The following is a 16,186-nucleotide window of genomic DNA, read 5'->3' on the forward strand; positions in this document are numbered from 1 at the left end:
TCCTACATGTCTACAGGCCAAGCAACTCTATACCACGGGTTGAGAGGCATAATGTTGTAACTGCATTTTTGGCGAAACCGAATAAAATGGCTCTCATATCGAACAAAACACCATTTCGTGGGTTGAGAGACAGTATGTTGTAACTGAAAATTTCCCATTTTCTGCAAATCGCTAATGAAAGATAAATGGTGTTTTGTTAGACATGAGAGCCATTCCATTCAACCTCGCCAAAAATGCAGTTACAACATTATGTCTCTCAACCCGCGATACGATCTTTTCTTTCCTATGAAATTACTCCATCTACCCCACAAACATAACAATGTTATGCTTTATGAACAACACACACACACACACACACACAAACACACACACACACACACACACACACACACACACACACACACACACACACACACACAAACACACACACACATGGCCAACAACAAGACAATTCATCCTTCCCAGTGCTTGAGCAAGCGAGCGTGTGGTGCTCGTGTGGGTGTGTGCAGCTCTGACAACGAGTGAGGCACAGGTCGGTCACCAACGTGTGAGGCACGAGTCAGTCACCAACGGACCGTGTGGGTTACTGTATAAAAAATTCTGCAGAGCACAGTTATCATTGGAAATTTTTGTAACTTCGCATATCAGAGGCCTATAGAGGTCCCTTTCAGCGCATACAATTTTGAAGGTCAAGGTCAAAGGTCAAGGTCACTTTGTCGCAAATCAGGGGAGTCGACGAAACCATTATTTTTTGAGTAATTTTGATCGGATCGTCTTCAAACTTCATGGGAATATAGTTCATGGTCTGGCGCTCAGCAGATTAATTTTTGGTGGTGATTGACCTTGACCTTCATGGTTAGTGCTTCAGGTCAAACATATTTGACCCCAAGGTCAAATTTTCAAGTTTTAGGAACCATATCATATAGTACCTCAAATTGAACACCTCGATGAGTGCTTTCTTGATATGTCAAGCTTGAGACATTATGTCGTCATTTGGTGACGTTATGAGGCAAACATATTTTTCATGGTTACTCTGTAGAACGATTCTCATCGGAATCTCTCGTAGGCAGATATTCCTCAAGGAGTCGCTCCTGGTGGATAGCAGCTCTGTTCACCTCAGTGTAACCTTAAAGAAGTCACACGTGGTCACCTTTTGGCAAGATACGGGTCACCCTGCGGGTGACATTGGTTTATTATTTTTTTGGTATACCTTGTCAAGGCTCGTATGAGAGCTAACACACAGCCCACAGCAAGGGGGGCATGCGACAAGAAGGGTGTGGGAAGGACAAAACAGTGAGGAATAGGGACATTAGATCTGTGGAAGGGAGAGGGATGGGGTGGGGAAAATAGGGTATACAAGATGGGCACTACAGGGACTTTCAGGAAGAGGAAAGCAGGGAATTTGAAGGAGGTGGGTTTGGGGTGGATTAGCAGGGGTAGAAAAGATCGAGGATTTGGATGGTGGACGATAAGAGGTGATGGTGAATAGCTGTTTTGAAGGCCTGGAGGGAAGAATGGGAAGAAGGATTTTGAAGAATTATGGCACATTATTAAGTCTTGTGTTCACTCAATGTAATTCTCCAAACAGTAAATAAGTTATGTTTAATGCTTTGGAAATTTCACATTTTCTTGTGTATGTATGAAGGAGGGAACATAGCCTTGCTTGCTTAATGTAAATAGGTACATCGGCTTATTTATGACTCGTTATTTCTTTAAATTATCAGATTTCACTCCAGATTTCAACATTTAATTAGGCTGGACGATATCCGATCCTCAAAACCGAAATAATATTTTGATAATTTACTTTAATTAGTCCGTGACAGTGCATCGTGGAAAATCATCTATCTATAATTCCATCAATCTCTGTGTGTGTGTCTGTGTGCGTGTGACCGCTGTTTCTCGACAACCTCTGGTCCGATCTAATTGAAACTTGCCAGGTATATTGCTGGGGACCTGAGGATGTACCTTTTCAAGGTTTGATATTAATCGGACAAGTGCTTCCCAAGTTATAGCCATTTATTTACCAACCAATGGCAAGACACGTTGTTGCGTGGGCGTGGCCGATGGGGAAGGGAAGCACAGCCACGTTCCCCATTACGGGTTACAACGTAGGGCTTCCGGAGAGTGATGACTTCGTGTATTCTAATAATTTCTCGATTTCTTATGCGCATTTATAGATAAACACAATGGCCCAAGTTATGATCGTTTTCATATTAGACGGTGTATAAATTTCGGGAACATCAGATTGCTGGTATGCTCCGAACCAGAAAGTAAATTTTTTCTCTCTCTTCTCTTCTCTTTTTGTTTTTCCTTGCCACGGCATTGCGAAAAGATAAAATACGTTGGCGCTAATTGAATAATTGGGTATTAAAAATAAATTGCGAATAATCGTAACTGCGAATAATATCGAACTTCCGGGTCACGCACGTACGGGCACGTGAGAGCGAAGAAATGGCCTGTGTGGTTTGTTTATTTATTTATTTATTATTATTATTATTATTGTTTTTTTTTTTTTACGGGCACGTACTCGTATCATATAATGCATGAAATCGCTCCAAGCTCCTAATTTAAAACTATAGTACTGACAACAGTGATGTATACAGTGATTCGTAGCTCTGATGAACAGGCATTTGATAATATGAGTGAGTAAAGTGAAAAAAAACATTTTGTCGTTAAGAAATTGTTGCGGCCTGTTCTAAGTCGAGTAATGGTTGAGCAGGCCAAAGAACATGGTGGCTTCAGACCCCTGCGAAGTTTCTTTAGAGAGCGGTCACCGAGGATGCCCCTGATAACGGATATGATTAAATAAGGCTGTTAATCATCCTCAAAAGGGGTGTTTTAATGAATCCAAACACCCAATTTTCAGTCATGGACTTCCTTGGAGTTTTCCTAGTTCGAGATATGCATGCAAAGTTTCAGGCTGCGAGGTTTCATGGTTTTGGAGTTATGGAGGACACGCGCGTGCGCGCACATACACACACACACACACACACATACACACATACACACATACACACACACACACACACACACACACACATACACACATACACACATACACACACACACACACACACACACACACACACACACACACCACCACCATTTATTAACACACTGCCATTTATTGGTGCAGATTTAATGCTAGCATTGATGGATTGAGAAAAAAAAATTCTTCCTCATAGCTGCATTTGTCTGGATGGATGTTTTTTTTTCTTCATAGCTACATTTGTCTAAAGTAGCTGTGATTGAGATGAGTAGAGCATTGCCTTGCCTTCAAACCTTCACCACATGGTTCACCATTTACCAAGATATACAATTTTTTTAAGAATACAGATTGAAAGTCGAATATCACGAAAATGCCTCATGATTCTATAATCCTAACTTTAATGTGAGTAAATAGTGTGAATTGGCATTCAGTAGCCTGCACCTGCCAAAAATGTAATGATATGGTTTGTCGTTAAGAAAACCCGAACTCAAAACAGCGTCTCATCGTCTACTACTATTACTACTCCTCCTCCTACTACTACGACTACTACTACCAGTTTAATTGCCTAAACAAATCTTTCCTACCTTGTGGGGTTGGCTGCAGAAGGTAAATTGGTCTGTTTTTTTTCACAAACCAGCTGGTTAGGCCTGACGTTCAACTGGAGCTGATTTGGCCGATAATTTGGAACTTCTTTAGGGTGGCCAGTGATAACTCACCAACTCTTCGTGAAAGACACCATGGCATCTTTAATGTCCATCAACTAATCCCAGCAAATGGGACACCCAGCTTAACATCCATTCAAGGTACATATTTTGTAATTTAACACCCTGCTTGCAGAGCAATTTGTAGTCAAGTCGGGAATATAATCCAGATTAGATGGCTCAAAGGTAAGTGTGCTACTTACGTATACCATCCTTTCACACTGAAAAACAGCTTCGCGTGCTCGACTCAATTTGCAAAACAAAATTTTCCAAGATGAATAAATAAGCTTCATAATATTCCACAAGATCCAGTGCAGTGAACACAATGGTGATCTGAGCTGTGTTGTGATTTGTTTTATTTCATCAAACTCAGATGGAAGAAATAAAAGCCAATACTGCACACATTTTCAATCACTCAACTGTCCATCTCAAGGCTACATTACTACATTACAATTTCCCAGTCATCTTAAGTTTTTATCGAATGATGTTCAGTCAGATAAACTGATTTAGGTTGGGAGGCAGAGGGAATGTATGCAAGGTTCGGTGACAGTCAAAATAGTTTTTTACTTTGAGTTTGTTAATTTACCCCGTGCACACAAAGCGAAAAGCCGGGTTAAGTAATTGGTTCATGTGCGTCTGTCCTATTCAGTTTATGATTGAGGAACAACTTATTTAAATCAAATGTTATATTTTGAACATGAATCGGAAAAATCGGAAGACAGGTTTGCTGTTTTGCTATACTTTGGCTCTGAATATCACAATCTATATTATTATCTTGCCAAAACGAAGTTTTTGCAAGATATGTTAGTCAGCTTGTATGTTTTTTTTTTGTTTGTTTGTTTGTCTGTAATCATGTATAAAAAATTATGCAGAGCACAGTTATCATTGGAAATTTTTGTAACTTCGCATATCAGAGGCCTATAGAGGTCCCTTTCAGTGCATAAAATTTTGAAGGTCAAGGTCAAGGTCAAAGGTCAAGGTCATTTTGTCGCAAATCGGAGTCGACGAAACCCTTATTTTTTTGAGTAATTTTGATCGGATCGTCTTCAAACTTCATGGGAATATAGTTCATGGTCTGGCGCTCAGCTGATTAATTTTTGGTGGCGATTGGCCTTGAGCTTCATGGTTAGCGCCTAAGGTCAAACATATTTGACCCCAAGGCCAAATTTTCAAGTTTTAGGAACCATATCATGTAGTACCTCAAATTGAACACCTCGATGAGTGCTTTCCAGATATGTCAAGCTTGAGACATTATGACGTCATTTGGTGACGTTATGAGGCAAACGCATATTTTTCATGGTAACTCTGTAGAACGATTCTCATCGGAATCTCTCGTAGGCAGATATTCCTCAAGGAGTCGCTCCTGGTGGATAGCAGCTCTGTTCACCTCAGTGTGACCTTAAAGAAGTCACACGTGGTCACCTTTTGGCAAGATACGGGTCACCCTGCGGGTGACATTGGTTTATTTTACTCTGTCTGCCTGCCTGGTAGTCAATCATAATTGAAAATCATTTCAAACAGGAAACATTGTTTTTTAGGACCTTGTAAAGGACACAAAGAACTAATGTAATGTGTTAGATAGGGTGATGTACTAGACACTGGGTAAAATGGTGGTAAAACCCAAAATAAATTTATTTATACACCTTTAAACTGCTCTTAAAATTGAATTACATACTTGAACACTGTAGAACACAAATCGCCTTCATAATACTTCCAAGAACTACACTATATATCAATATATAGCATGAGAGGGCGTGGCATGTGAGAGGGTGCAGTATTGGGGTGAAGAAGAGGCTGCCGATATGGTTATGTACGATGCTGATTGATGCTGTGTGTTCTATGGTGATCAATAAAAGCCTCCATCTTCTAAACTGCAACTCAACGTCATCTTATTATAGTGTATAACGGTGGTGTATAAGACTGCTTCAATTGTGCTATTTTTATTTTTTTTATCCCCCGCCGCGTGGCGGAAGGGGGATATTGTTGTCACCCGGGTCGTCCGTCTGGCTGGCTGGGCGTCAACATTTATAGCTGTGAGTGCGATAACTCATAAACTGTTTGCCATATCGATTTGAAATTTGGGTCACACATGTACCACCTGAAAAGGAAGAACCCTATTGATTTTGGGCATGGCCAGATCCAAGATGGCCGACGGGGGCGGTCGTCCGTCCGGCTGGCTGGCTGGGCGTCAACATTTATAGCTGTGAGTGCGATAACTCATAAACTGTTCGCCATATCGATTTGAAATTTGGGTCACACATGTACCACCTGAAAAGGAAGAACCCTATTGATTTTGGGCGTGGCCGGATCCAGGATGGCCGACTGGGGCGGCCATCTTGAAAAAATGTTTTTTGTAATAAATGGAAAAACGCTTATCTGATTTCAATTATTTTTCAATGGCGGGGGATTCCCCATCTCTGATGGTATATTTTATCATGCTGTTTAAATTAATTTTATTAAAATTGAAGTATAAACTTAAACACTGCATGGGATATCATGGTCTATCAACTCTCTCATTTGGTTATTTACGAGTTATTTACTTATTTGGTCACCTGAAGCTAGTATTAATGTTGGAGTTTAATTCTTGTTTTTTTAATATGTAATTCTTCTCCTTCTTTCGGCTGCTCCCATTAGGGGTCGCCACAGCGGATCATCCGTATGATCCGCATAGTGATTTGGCTTAGTTTTTATCTTACCCTGGTCGCCTCTTACCACACAGGGATATGGTACACCGAATCTAACCAGGGCATACACCGGGCCCAGTACACTGGTGCTCACTTCGCCGACCTCGGAAGGATGACAGGCTGAGTCAACCTCCTGGTGTGTATTAATTCAAGCGGCCAACGGGGATTGAACTCAGGACCTTTTGGATCCCAAGCCGCTACCCTAACCACTACGCCAACACCAGGCTTGTTTTTAGGTCATCTCTATCATCTCAGTAGAGATGACCTAATAATAACAGTCTCGAAGTCTGTCTGCCCGTCCGTACGTCCACAATCAAACCGAGTGGAGACAAATAACCAATTGTGGAATGGATAGAGGTCGATGAGACATGCACAACAAAATAAATTTCAAGGTCGTCCAAGGTCGAGGTCAACGTCACGAGGCTGTCAAAGTTGCGAAAATCGTCGATTTCAAATCGTATCTCCTCCCTCATTTATCAAGAGATATCAAATGTTATTAGTGATTCATATACTATGGACTATTATCTAGAACAACACGAGCCATTTTTTTTAAATTTGCTCTCGTTCCGATTTTATAGCCCTTCAAACTTCGCTCTGATTCCCCGTATGGGCCGTTCATAAAGTACATACAAAAATAAAAGTATTAAATTAAGAACCGGAACTCTCCGAGACAAATATTACATTTGAAGCTTTTGTAAGATTTAACTAAAACAATGGAACACAAGTTTATATGCACACTTACTTTCATTTATGACATTAACATTGTCTTGAATGTCAATTTGTACTTTTATTTTCATAAATGACGTGCTGTGATATTAAAAGAAAAAGGTAAATTACACCGCTAGGGACTGCATCGTCATGACTTACAAACATCGGTTCATAAGGAACTGCTGGCTTTGCAAGCGATTAGCGATGTATGAGGGGGGTGGGGGTCATTAGCCTGCATACAGAGTGGGGTGGGTGGTTTTGAAACTTGGAAGTAGAGGGTATGTACTCTATGAACTGCCCGTATTCCAGTCTGGCACAGAGTTACTTTCGACCTCTGGCAGAGATGACCGGCACTCCCGCTCGGGGATATTTTTTGAATACGTAATTCCCGATGTTTCATGAAGCATTTGCCACCTTTTCTTTTTCTCAAATAATGGCAAAGAGTGCAGACTGGTTGAGGGAGGAAAAGAGGTGGACCTTGGATGAGATGGGAAAATCTTGTGAGGTGGCAGAAGAGTGGAGGGTGTTGGCTTGGGGATGGAGGGCTGGGGAAGTATTGTATAGGTTGGCCTGAAAGGCCTTTACCCCTCCCCAGTAAAGCATTCATTCTTAAACTCTGTTAATATGCAGGTTTTATTGTGCAGTACTGAGAATAATTAATCAGTCATGTTATCTGTATGTGCTCCATCATTCTCCTCACACAACTGAATTCATCGCCAAGTCCTCTTAGACTTATTGTGTAGCATTTGTGGAAACCGATACGAAAGAGGCCATGACTGCAGCGTGCAATTCTTCAATCGTCCTATCCCGATTTGTCAACAATTCTTGAAACCCCACAGAATGTTGGCTGGAGTCATTCGATCTGCACTTTGTGGTGGCCACGGTAGAGGAGCTTTGGTGGAGCAGGTTTTCCAAAGCGTTCCGTGAAAGCTGTCCACACTTGAGTTATTGTTTGGCCTATGTGTGCCCTTTCATGCACCCAAACACAACCAACCAACCAACCACTCTTCGACACTGTAGCAACTTGATTCTGCCATGCTATCTAACATCCTACTGACTCCCGCATCAGTGAGTTGGTGTTTCCGCATACCACGGTGGGGAGGGTGAAGGGGATGGGAGGGCTGTGTGAGAAATTTAGCAAGGGTGAAGTGATTTTCAGGCCACCTTGTACAAAAGATGAGGCAGCAAAGAATTGTTACAATAAGGCCTCACCCCCATAAAGGGTAAGGAGGAAGAAGAAGAAGAAGAAGAAGAAGAAGAAGAAGAAGAAAAACATGCTGTCTTCAGCTTCTTGTTGATTCAATCAATTTTTTCATGTAATATGTCCATTTCTTCTTTCACATCTATCTATAATTCCAGCAATGTGTGCGTGTGTGTGTGTGTGTGTGTGTGTGTGTGTGTGTGTGTGTGTGTGTGTGTGTGTGTGTGTGTGTGTGTGTGTGTGTGTGTGTGTGACCACTGTTTCTCGACATGCACTGGTCCGATCTAATTGAAACTTGCCAGGTATATTGCTGGGGACCTGACTATATGCCTTTTCAAGGTTTGATATCAATCTGACAAGTGCTTCCCAAGTTATGGCCATTTATTTACCAAACCAATGACAAGACATGTTGCTGCGTAGGCATGGATACATAGGCCGGTGCTCGGCCGGCCGACGATGACGTCACGGGCCGTGCCGGTTACAATGGGGGAAAGGGCGCCTTAGTTCCCGTGGCGTAGGAGTGGCAATGATCAATGGCAGCGAATGTCACGGCTCGCAAAGATAGGGAGTTAAACTTGATTTTAATTTGGATTTTAATTAACTCTGTGTGTAAGTATCACAGCAGTTGTTACTTCAATGCAAGCGATAATTCGTGGAATGCATGTGAACATTCCGTAGGGGCACACACCACTTCCGGATAGTGATGACTTACTGTATTCTAATAATTTCTCGATTTCTTATGCGCATTTATAGATAAACACAATGCCCCAATCCAGTCGTCGTTTACGAGAGTGAAGGAACAGCCTGTGTGGTTGTTTGAAAGTTTTTTTTTTGGTTTGCACGTACAGCCACGCATGTACGGCCACGCGCGTACGGGCACGCGAGAGCGAAGGAACGGCCTGTGTGGTTGTTTCTGGCTCGCGGTTTGAAAGTTTTTTTTTTCTTTGCACGTACGGCCACGCACGTATGGGCACGTACTAGTTATGCTGAATAACAAATTTAATGGAATGCAACAGTTAAATTAAGACCCTTTTCCCACCCCCAGCTACAGCGAAACATCCTGGCTTCAAATCCACGTGTGACTCGTTTCCAGATCAACTGGGACGATGGCGAAAAAGTCAGCGAGCTGGAGAACCTTCCACCTGGCAGCACCTCGCATGGTATTACATCCAGAGGCATCCCGCTCCCAAGAGCTAGCCAGACAGAAAGTAGTGGCTCCATGGACTGCCTTTAAAACCAAGTGTGGCTTGCCACTTTGGTCATGATCTACCTACCATCTGGCAGTAGCATCTCATGTTGTTTGTACATGTTTGCAAATACAAGTGCCACTGCCTTAGGTTCTGACCGAACCTTGCAAGTTTTTTATTTTATGCAGCACTGTCTGCCATGCTGGGATTTCAGCATGTTGCTTAATTTGGACCGACCTCTACTGGACAAGCTGACTTGCCAAGTGCTACGTTGCAGCCTCTGCACATTATCCTCGACGTTGCGCTTACACTCTGTTTGAAGGATCACGTTTTGCCTGTTAACTGTGTTGGGATTCACATTTACACACACACACACACACACACACACACACACACACACACACACACACACACACACACACACACACACACACACACACACACACACACACACACACACACACACACACACACACACACACACACACACACACACACCAGCAAGAAAAGCAGTTTTCGAGCTGGCAACCCCAAAATGCCAGGGAATTCATATTGTCATTGGATTAATTGAAATAAAAGTTTTTGCAGTGAAGCACTGTGTTGAGCCAGCAGTAGAACTTGTTTTAATGGTGATCTAAACATTGCCACCAAAGTTGTGGATGTTCCCAAACCCTCTCTGCAGCAGATGAGCAAACAACCATTGTCATTTCTGGGCTGGGTCAAAGGGGTATCAACATATGAATACGTGATTGTAGATTGGATGTAATAAGCTGGTTTTATAATTTAAAAGAAAAACTCCATTTCATTTGATTTCAACATTATACTGTGTTTAGTGGCTGTTGGTGATGGCCTGCTGTGGGAATTTACATTTGTTTTCCAACTCTTATTTTTTAATAAACATGTTTTGTGATTCCTTCTTCAGCAACATTGTCTTAGATTGTCAGCATAGAGCAATGATAACTCTCTTGATATCTGAGGTTGTGTAGGACAGACACGGCATATTACTTAGATTTCATGACGTACCAAATGATTGTCTTCCAGTCCTTGCCACATGCGCGGAAATTGTCTCCCAAGTTTCTCTCCAAGTCGTATTCAAATCTGAGATTGGGTGGTCAATGTACAAATCACTTGTTTCATTTCAAGTCATTTCATGTAAACCATCAATGTTGATATGGGAACATCAAGTCTGACAGGATACCATGGAGGTGGCACACTTGTCTCGTCTGGGTTTGATTTGATTCCTGACCTCATTCTAAACTGTCAAATAGATGTTTTGAAGGCAGGACGTTTCATCATAAAGTGTGCCCTCCGTTAGGTTGGATGATCAGCCGGTGACCCATCAGTTAGTGGGGTTGTCAATGTCCACTGACTAATGCTATGTCTTTCAATGAAGAGTGTGTTGTTGCCAGCACGTTGGCCAAAAGATATTCTTGCCCTCACCAGCTATGGTGCCCACATAGTCACTGAATAGTGTTAACATCTGAGGCACTCTCAGTGTGCCAAAGGACTGACAACCTTCCAGGATATGATACAGTACTATGCAGTGTACAGTCGTCCTGCAGTGTATCCTTCAGTGGATTTAACAAGTCTGACGAGCCTCGTGTTGGTTTACAGTAGTGGTTTGGGTGGCTGGCTTGGGATCTTAAGGGCCCTGAGTTTGAGTCCCGTTTGCCACTTAATTAAGATTAGGTGGGGTTGACTCAGCCTGTCATCCTTCTGTGGTCAGTGAAATGAGTACTAGTGCACCGGTATATGGGGCACAGCATCAGCGGCATAGTTGTGCCCCAACAAAATGATTGCCACCCGGAAGCCAAGCCGCCATACCCAAGAAGAAGAAGAACAAGTCTGACTGGCCAAGAAATCACACACACACATACATTTAGGTGAGTGTTGAGCCAATCTCACCCTTATACTGCACTGCAGTTGCAATAATGATATTCATTACTCTACATGTCATAGGCCTGAATTTGTATTCTAGCTCCAAAAATTGCTGATTCCCAACCCATCATATTTTGGTGAGATACAGGGTGTGTACCATTATGACATCATCTGTGAGAACACTGCAGTCTCTTTGCCATATGTGCCATATTGCAGTTTGCCTTTTTAAATATTTTTGCCTCGTTCGGTCACTAAAGTTAGGTGGTCATGTTTTTATGAAATTCTGTTACGTCTGCCACCAGCAGTCAAGGTTTTGCAAACGTTTAGTTTGAATGATGGAGTGAAATTTGTATATAATTATTTTGTTTAGTTTTTTTTGTGCAAGTAGAATTATGACGTGATTTATTGCATGTGCATCACCCCTTATAAAGGGAAGAGGAGGAGAATAGAATTACATATTTTATCCATACTGTTTCCGACCTTAAGGGTGTAAATATCTTAAGGTGAGCACACTGGCAAACATATTGTATAGATAGACTACAGAATATGTCTCTCAGGCCTGTATGACATTTGTTCAATGTAACACAACGCAGCCTGTATGCAATGGCAGACTTTGATTTTGCCAGGAAAACTGTCATCTGGCTGAGGTCTGCCCTCTGTACTTCAACCATTGCAGCAATTGCCACATGTTCTTTTATTTCTTTATTTTCTAGGTACACCACACCCCCTCCCTCACACGTGGGTTATACGGCATTTACCAAGTGGTGAAACAAATGAAAAGTTGTTCTGAAGTTGTGGGAGGATAGATAATGTTTAATCTTCCTGTAAAACGACTTGTTGAACAGTATGTCATGTCTTGGCATTTACTTTCCAAGTTATTTACCATCTGTTTAAGGAGAAGTGAATTCTTGCAGGAAGTTTTCTGTAAAGCTCACTTGGTTTCACCTGGATGGGGTTGACTGTTGTGGAGTTGCGGCTGAAACACGAATCCTATCCAGGTTCCATCTTTGTTGTTGACTCCATCTTTGCTCTCATGCTCTGCTTGTTCGTGTTCCTTCTGATGACTCCGATGCTATATTTGGTCTTCTGTTTGATTGCGTTTCATCCAAAAAGACTTCTTTGCAACCAATTTATTGTGTGAAAGTTGCACCTTTTATGCTCACATTTATATTTTTGTGGTAGGAAGTAAAAGTGGACTAAAGATGCTTTCAGGCCCCTCATTCATCTCCCCTCCCTCTCACCTTCTCACCATGAAATGAGAGCAGTGGTTCTCAACCTGGTTACCATAGTTGACCACACTTGCAGCTTTCAATGTGTGAATTGGGGCTGCACCCACACAACCTACTACTCCCTCTGTAACCATTTAAAATGTGCTTTGTATCTGTTATCTGTCAGTAACACAATAAAAATCAATATTCTATAATACCTCTCGTTTCCACACTGTCAAATGTCTACCAAGCACATTTTAAATGAGCAAAGTCCAAGTACATTAGCTGTTAAAATATGTCAGATTTTCAGAGTACGCTCATTGTTTTTGACACTTTCTGTTTCAGAGGAAAAAACTCACGGCATCTTTACTTCTTAAAAATAAATAGGACCACTTCTTGGGCTGCATGTGGGCCGCAGGTTGAAAACCACTGAATTAGACGATGCTTGAAGTCATCAGTGATTTGCCAACTTAAAATGGCCTCACATTTGATAACTGCAGGACCTATGCATTAGACAATGCAGCAAGCACGGTTGGGAAGAATAACTTCACAGTTTAGAATCAAATCGAATCAGTTTAGAATCAAATTTGCTCACGGGGCCGGCGCTAGCTCGCCGAATCTTCGCAGAAGGCGAAGGTTAAATTGCATCTGCCATTCATTTGTCCACTCTGCAAGTATCAATACTTTCCTGAATCTGATCACTACCCCCTCTGCTATCCACTTTATCTCAAAGCTTTGTGCCATCTCTAAATGTGGAAAGCCTACTCTTCACCCCACTATCTAAATTGTTGATATAAATCTAATAAATAAAATTTGTCGTCTGTTTGTCTGTACTGTCTGTATGTTCACGTGTTTTGCAAAGATCGCTGGGCCGACAACCACCAAATTTGGCACACAGACTAAATCTGACCTGAGGATTGTCTGGGTATTTTCATCCACCACCTCAACATTTAAAGACTATGATTGGAATGTACCCTTTAAAGTTTACACCATCTTTTAAGCATACACCACACAAACATCTATAATCTTCTTGCAAAACACAGATTATACTTCTTTTCAGCAAGTAATAAGCAAACTCGATCTACCCAGAGGGTGGTTACTCTGCTATCTAATACACGACACCGCCAAAAGTATGCGGACACCCCTTCTAATTATTTGATTCGGCTATTTCAGCCGCACCCGTTGCTGACAGGTGTATAAAATCGAGCACACAGCCATGCAATCTCCATAGACAAGCATTGGCAAGAGAATGGGCCAAACTGAAGAGTTCTGTGACTTTCAACGAATGTGGCACCGTCATGGAATGTCACCTTTCCAACAAGTCAGTTCATCAAATGTCTGCCCTGCTGGGGCTGCCCTGGTCAACTGTAAGTGCTGTTATTGTGAAGTGGAAACGTCTTGGAGCAACAATAGCTCAGTCGTGAAGTGCTAGGCTACACAAACTCACAGAATTGGACCGCCGAGTATTGAAGCTTGTAGCGTGGAAAAATTGTCTGTCGGCGGTTGCAACACTCACCACCGAGTTCCAAACTCATTGGAAGCAATGTCAGCACAAACTCTGTTCGTCAAGAGCTTTGTGAAATGAGTTTCCACAGCCGAGCAGCCTCATACAAGCCTAAGATCACTATGCGCAATGCCAAGTGTCGGCTGGAGTGGTGTAAAGCTTACCACCATTGGACTAGAGCAGTGGAAACACGTTCTCTGGAGTGGTGAATCATGCTTCATCATCTGGCAGTCCGACTGACGAATCTGGGTTTGGTGGATGCCAGGAGAACGCTACCTGCCCGAATGTTGGGTGCCAACTGTAAAATTTGGTGGAGGAGGAATAATGGTCTGAGATTGTTTTTCATGGTTCGGGCTAGGCCCTTTAGTTCCAGTGAAGGGAAATCTTAATGCAACAGCATACAATGATATTCGAGACAATCCTATGCTTCCAACTTTGTGGCAACGGTTTGGGGAAGGCCCTTTCCTGTTTTCTGTTTCAGCATGACAATGCCCCCATGCACAAAGTGAGGTCCATACAGAAATAGTTTGTCAAGATCGATGTGGAAGAACCTGACTGGCCTGCACAGAGCCCTGACCTCAACCTCATTCAACACTGTTGGGATGAATTGGAACGCCCACTGCAAGCCAGACCTCACTCATGCTCTTGCGGTTGTGTGGAAGCAAATTCCCGCAGCAATGTCCCAACATGTCGTGGAAATCCTTCCCAGATGAGTGGAGGCTGTTACAGCAGCAAAGGGGACCAACTCTATATTAATGCCCATGATTTTGGAATGAGATGTTGGACGAGTAGGTGTCCACATACTTTTGGCCATGTAGTATTGTTACGAATCTGGAAACCATTTGCATTCACACATACAGTTGACCCAACGTTTAGTTATTTCTTTAAGTATATGTGGATAGTTGGAATCCCTCCCCTATGTCTAATGGGTTAATTTCATGTGTGCGCTGCGAGTTTCTTTCTCGTTAGTTTTCTACATAAATCCCCTCCACTCCTTCAGCTCCATTACCACGTGTTCAAGGCCACGAACGTAGACATTTTTTCCATCGCTTCAGGGCTGACTCCGCTCCAGCAAGATGGAATGTTCCTCCCGTCCAATCAGGGGTGAGATCGCCTCAGCTCTGACTCCACCCCATCAAAGAAGAATGAATCCCCTCTCGACACTGGGGAAGACAAAAGAGCCTCTCAGAGGAGGAGCACCAAGACGCCGACATGCCCCTCCTCCTCCAATCGCGGCTGGCCACCACGACACCCGAAAACGCCCCATCCAATTAGGAGGCGAGTTACTCACAAGCGGATCCCTCCACCCCGCATGGAGGAGGGATAAGAAGGATTGCGAGCTGTATCCGGTGTGTGTCTTGGTTTCTTGGAGGTCGTTCCTTGCTTCTGCTCTGCTGGGCTCTCCTGGTCGTCGGTCATCATTCGTAACTGGCCGGGTCGTTCGTAGGATTCTGGCTGCGCTCATTTGATTCTGGTTCGTGGGTTTGAGTCCCACCGTGGTGGGTTGTGTTGGAGTGCTCGAGCTGGGAATCCCTGTTCCCTTCCACGGACTCCGAGCTCCACAAGTGTGAGTGGGTAAAACCGCACGAGGCGGCCAGGTACCCGACCAAACTCTAACCCCCAGCTTGCCTATCCTCTGCAGCTGGAGGGTCCAATAAAAGCCAGCCGGCTCCATTTACTTTTGGGTGTGTGTGTCTGTGGCCGGTCTTGTAAGTAAAACTGTTAAGTGATCGCCATTGTACATTTGCCTGCATTTATATTCGTGGTTAAGTCTGCTCTGTGTTTCCCTCCCTATTGCCTATTGTAAATAAATATAACTGTTAAATGTTCCAGTTCATTGTCTGTGTTTTCTTTCATTGACCCAGTATGGTTCGGGCTTGAGAATTAGGGAGGCCGATTGTGCCGTAAATTGTTATTTGGGCCGGCGCGGCTTTGGTAATTCCTGCTCGGTTACGCCGGATCCGAGTCGGTAACAGCGGCTCGGTTCGGAAAAAGCTGGCTGAGGGTGTGGCTTGCCCGGTAGCTAGACCTTGTGGATAATTAGGTAAATTGGAATCAGACAAAAAGACCCTAACCGCGCGGTCAAAATATTGGCGTCCACGGTTCATTAAGCGACCCACCAACTT

General features: G+C 43.0%; 2 protein-coding genes across 2 annotated transcripts in view; one reads left to right on the forward strand and one right to left on the reverse strand.

The window, feature by feature from the left end:
- Positions 1-9,915, forward strand: part of ASF1A (anti-silencing function 1A histone chaperone) — a 36,946-nt gene extending 27,031 nt beyond the window's left edge. Inside the window, exon 4 of the mRNA XM_085846103.1 lies at positions 9,329-9,915. Within this exon, the coding sequence (XP_085702229.1) occupies positions 9,329-9,517 (189 nt within the window). The 3' untranslated portion in view covers positions 9,518-9,915. The remainder of the gene's footprint in view (positions 1-9,328) is intronic.
- Positions 1-16,186, reverse strand: part of LOC147016900 (uncharacterized) — a 394,344-nt gene that overhangs the window by 254,678 nt on the left and 123,480 nt on the right. The window lies entirely within an intron of this gene.

The sequence above is a fragment of the Eptatretus burgeri genome, chromosome 11 (assembly GCF_056783735.1).
Source record: "Eptatretus burgeri isolate ZD-2024b chromosome 11, Ebu_testis_v1, whole genome shotgun sequence".
Taxonomy (NCBI): Eukaryota; Metazoa; Chordata; class Myxini; order Myxiniformes; family Myxinidae; genus Eptatretus; species Eptatretus burgeri.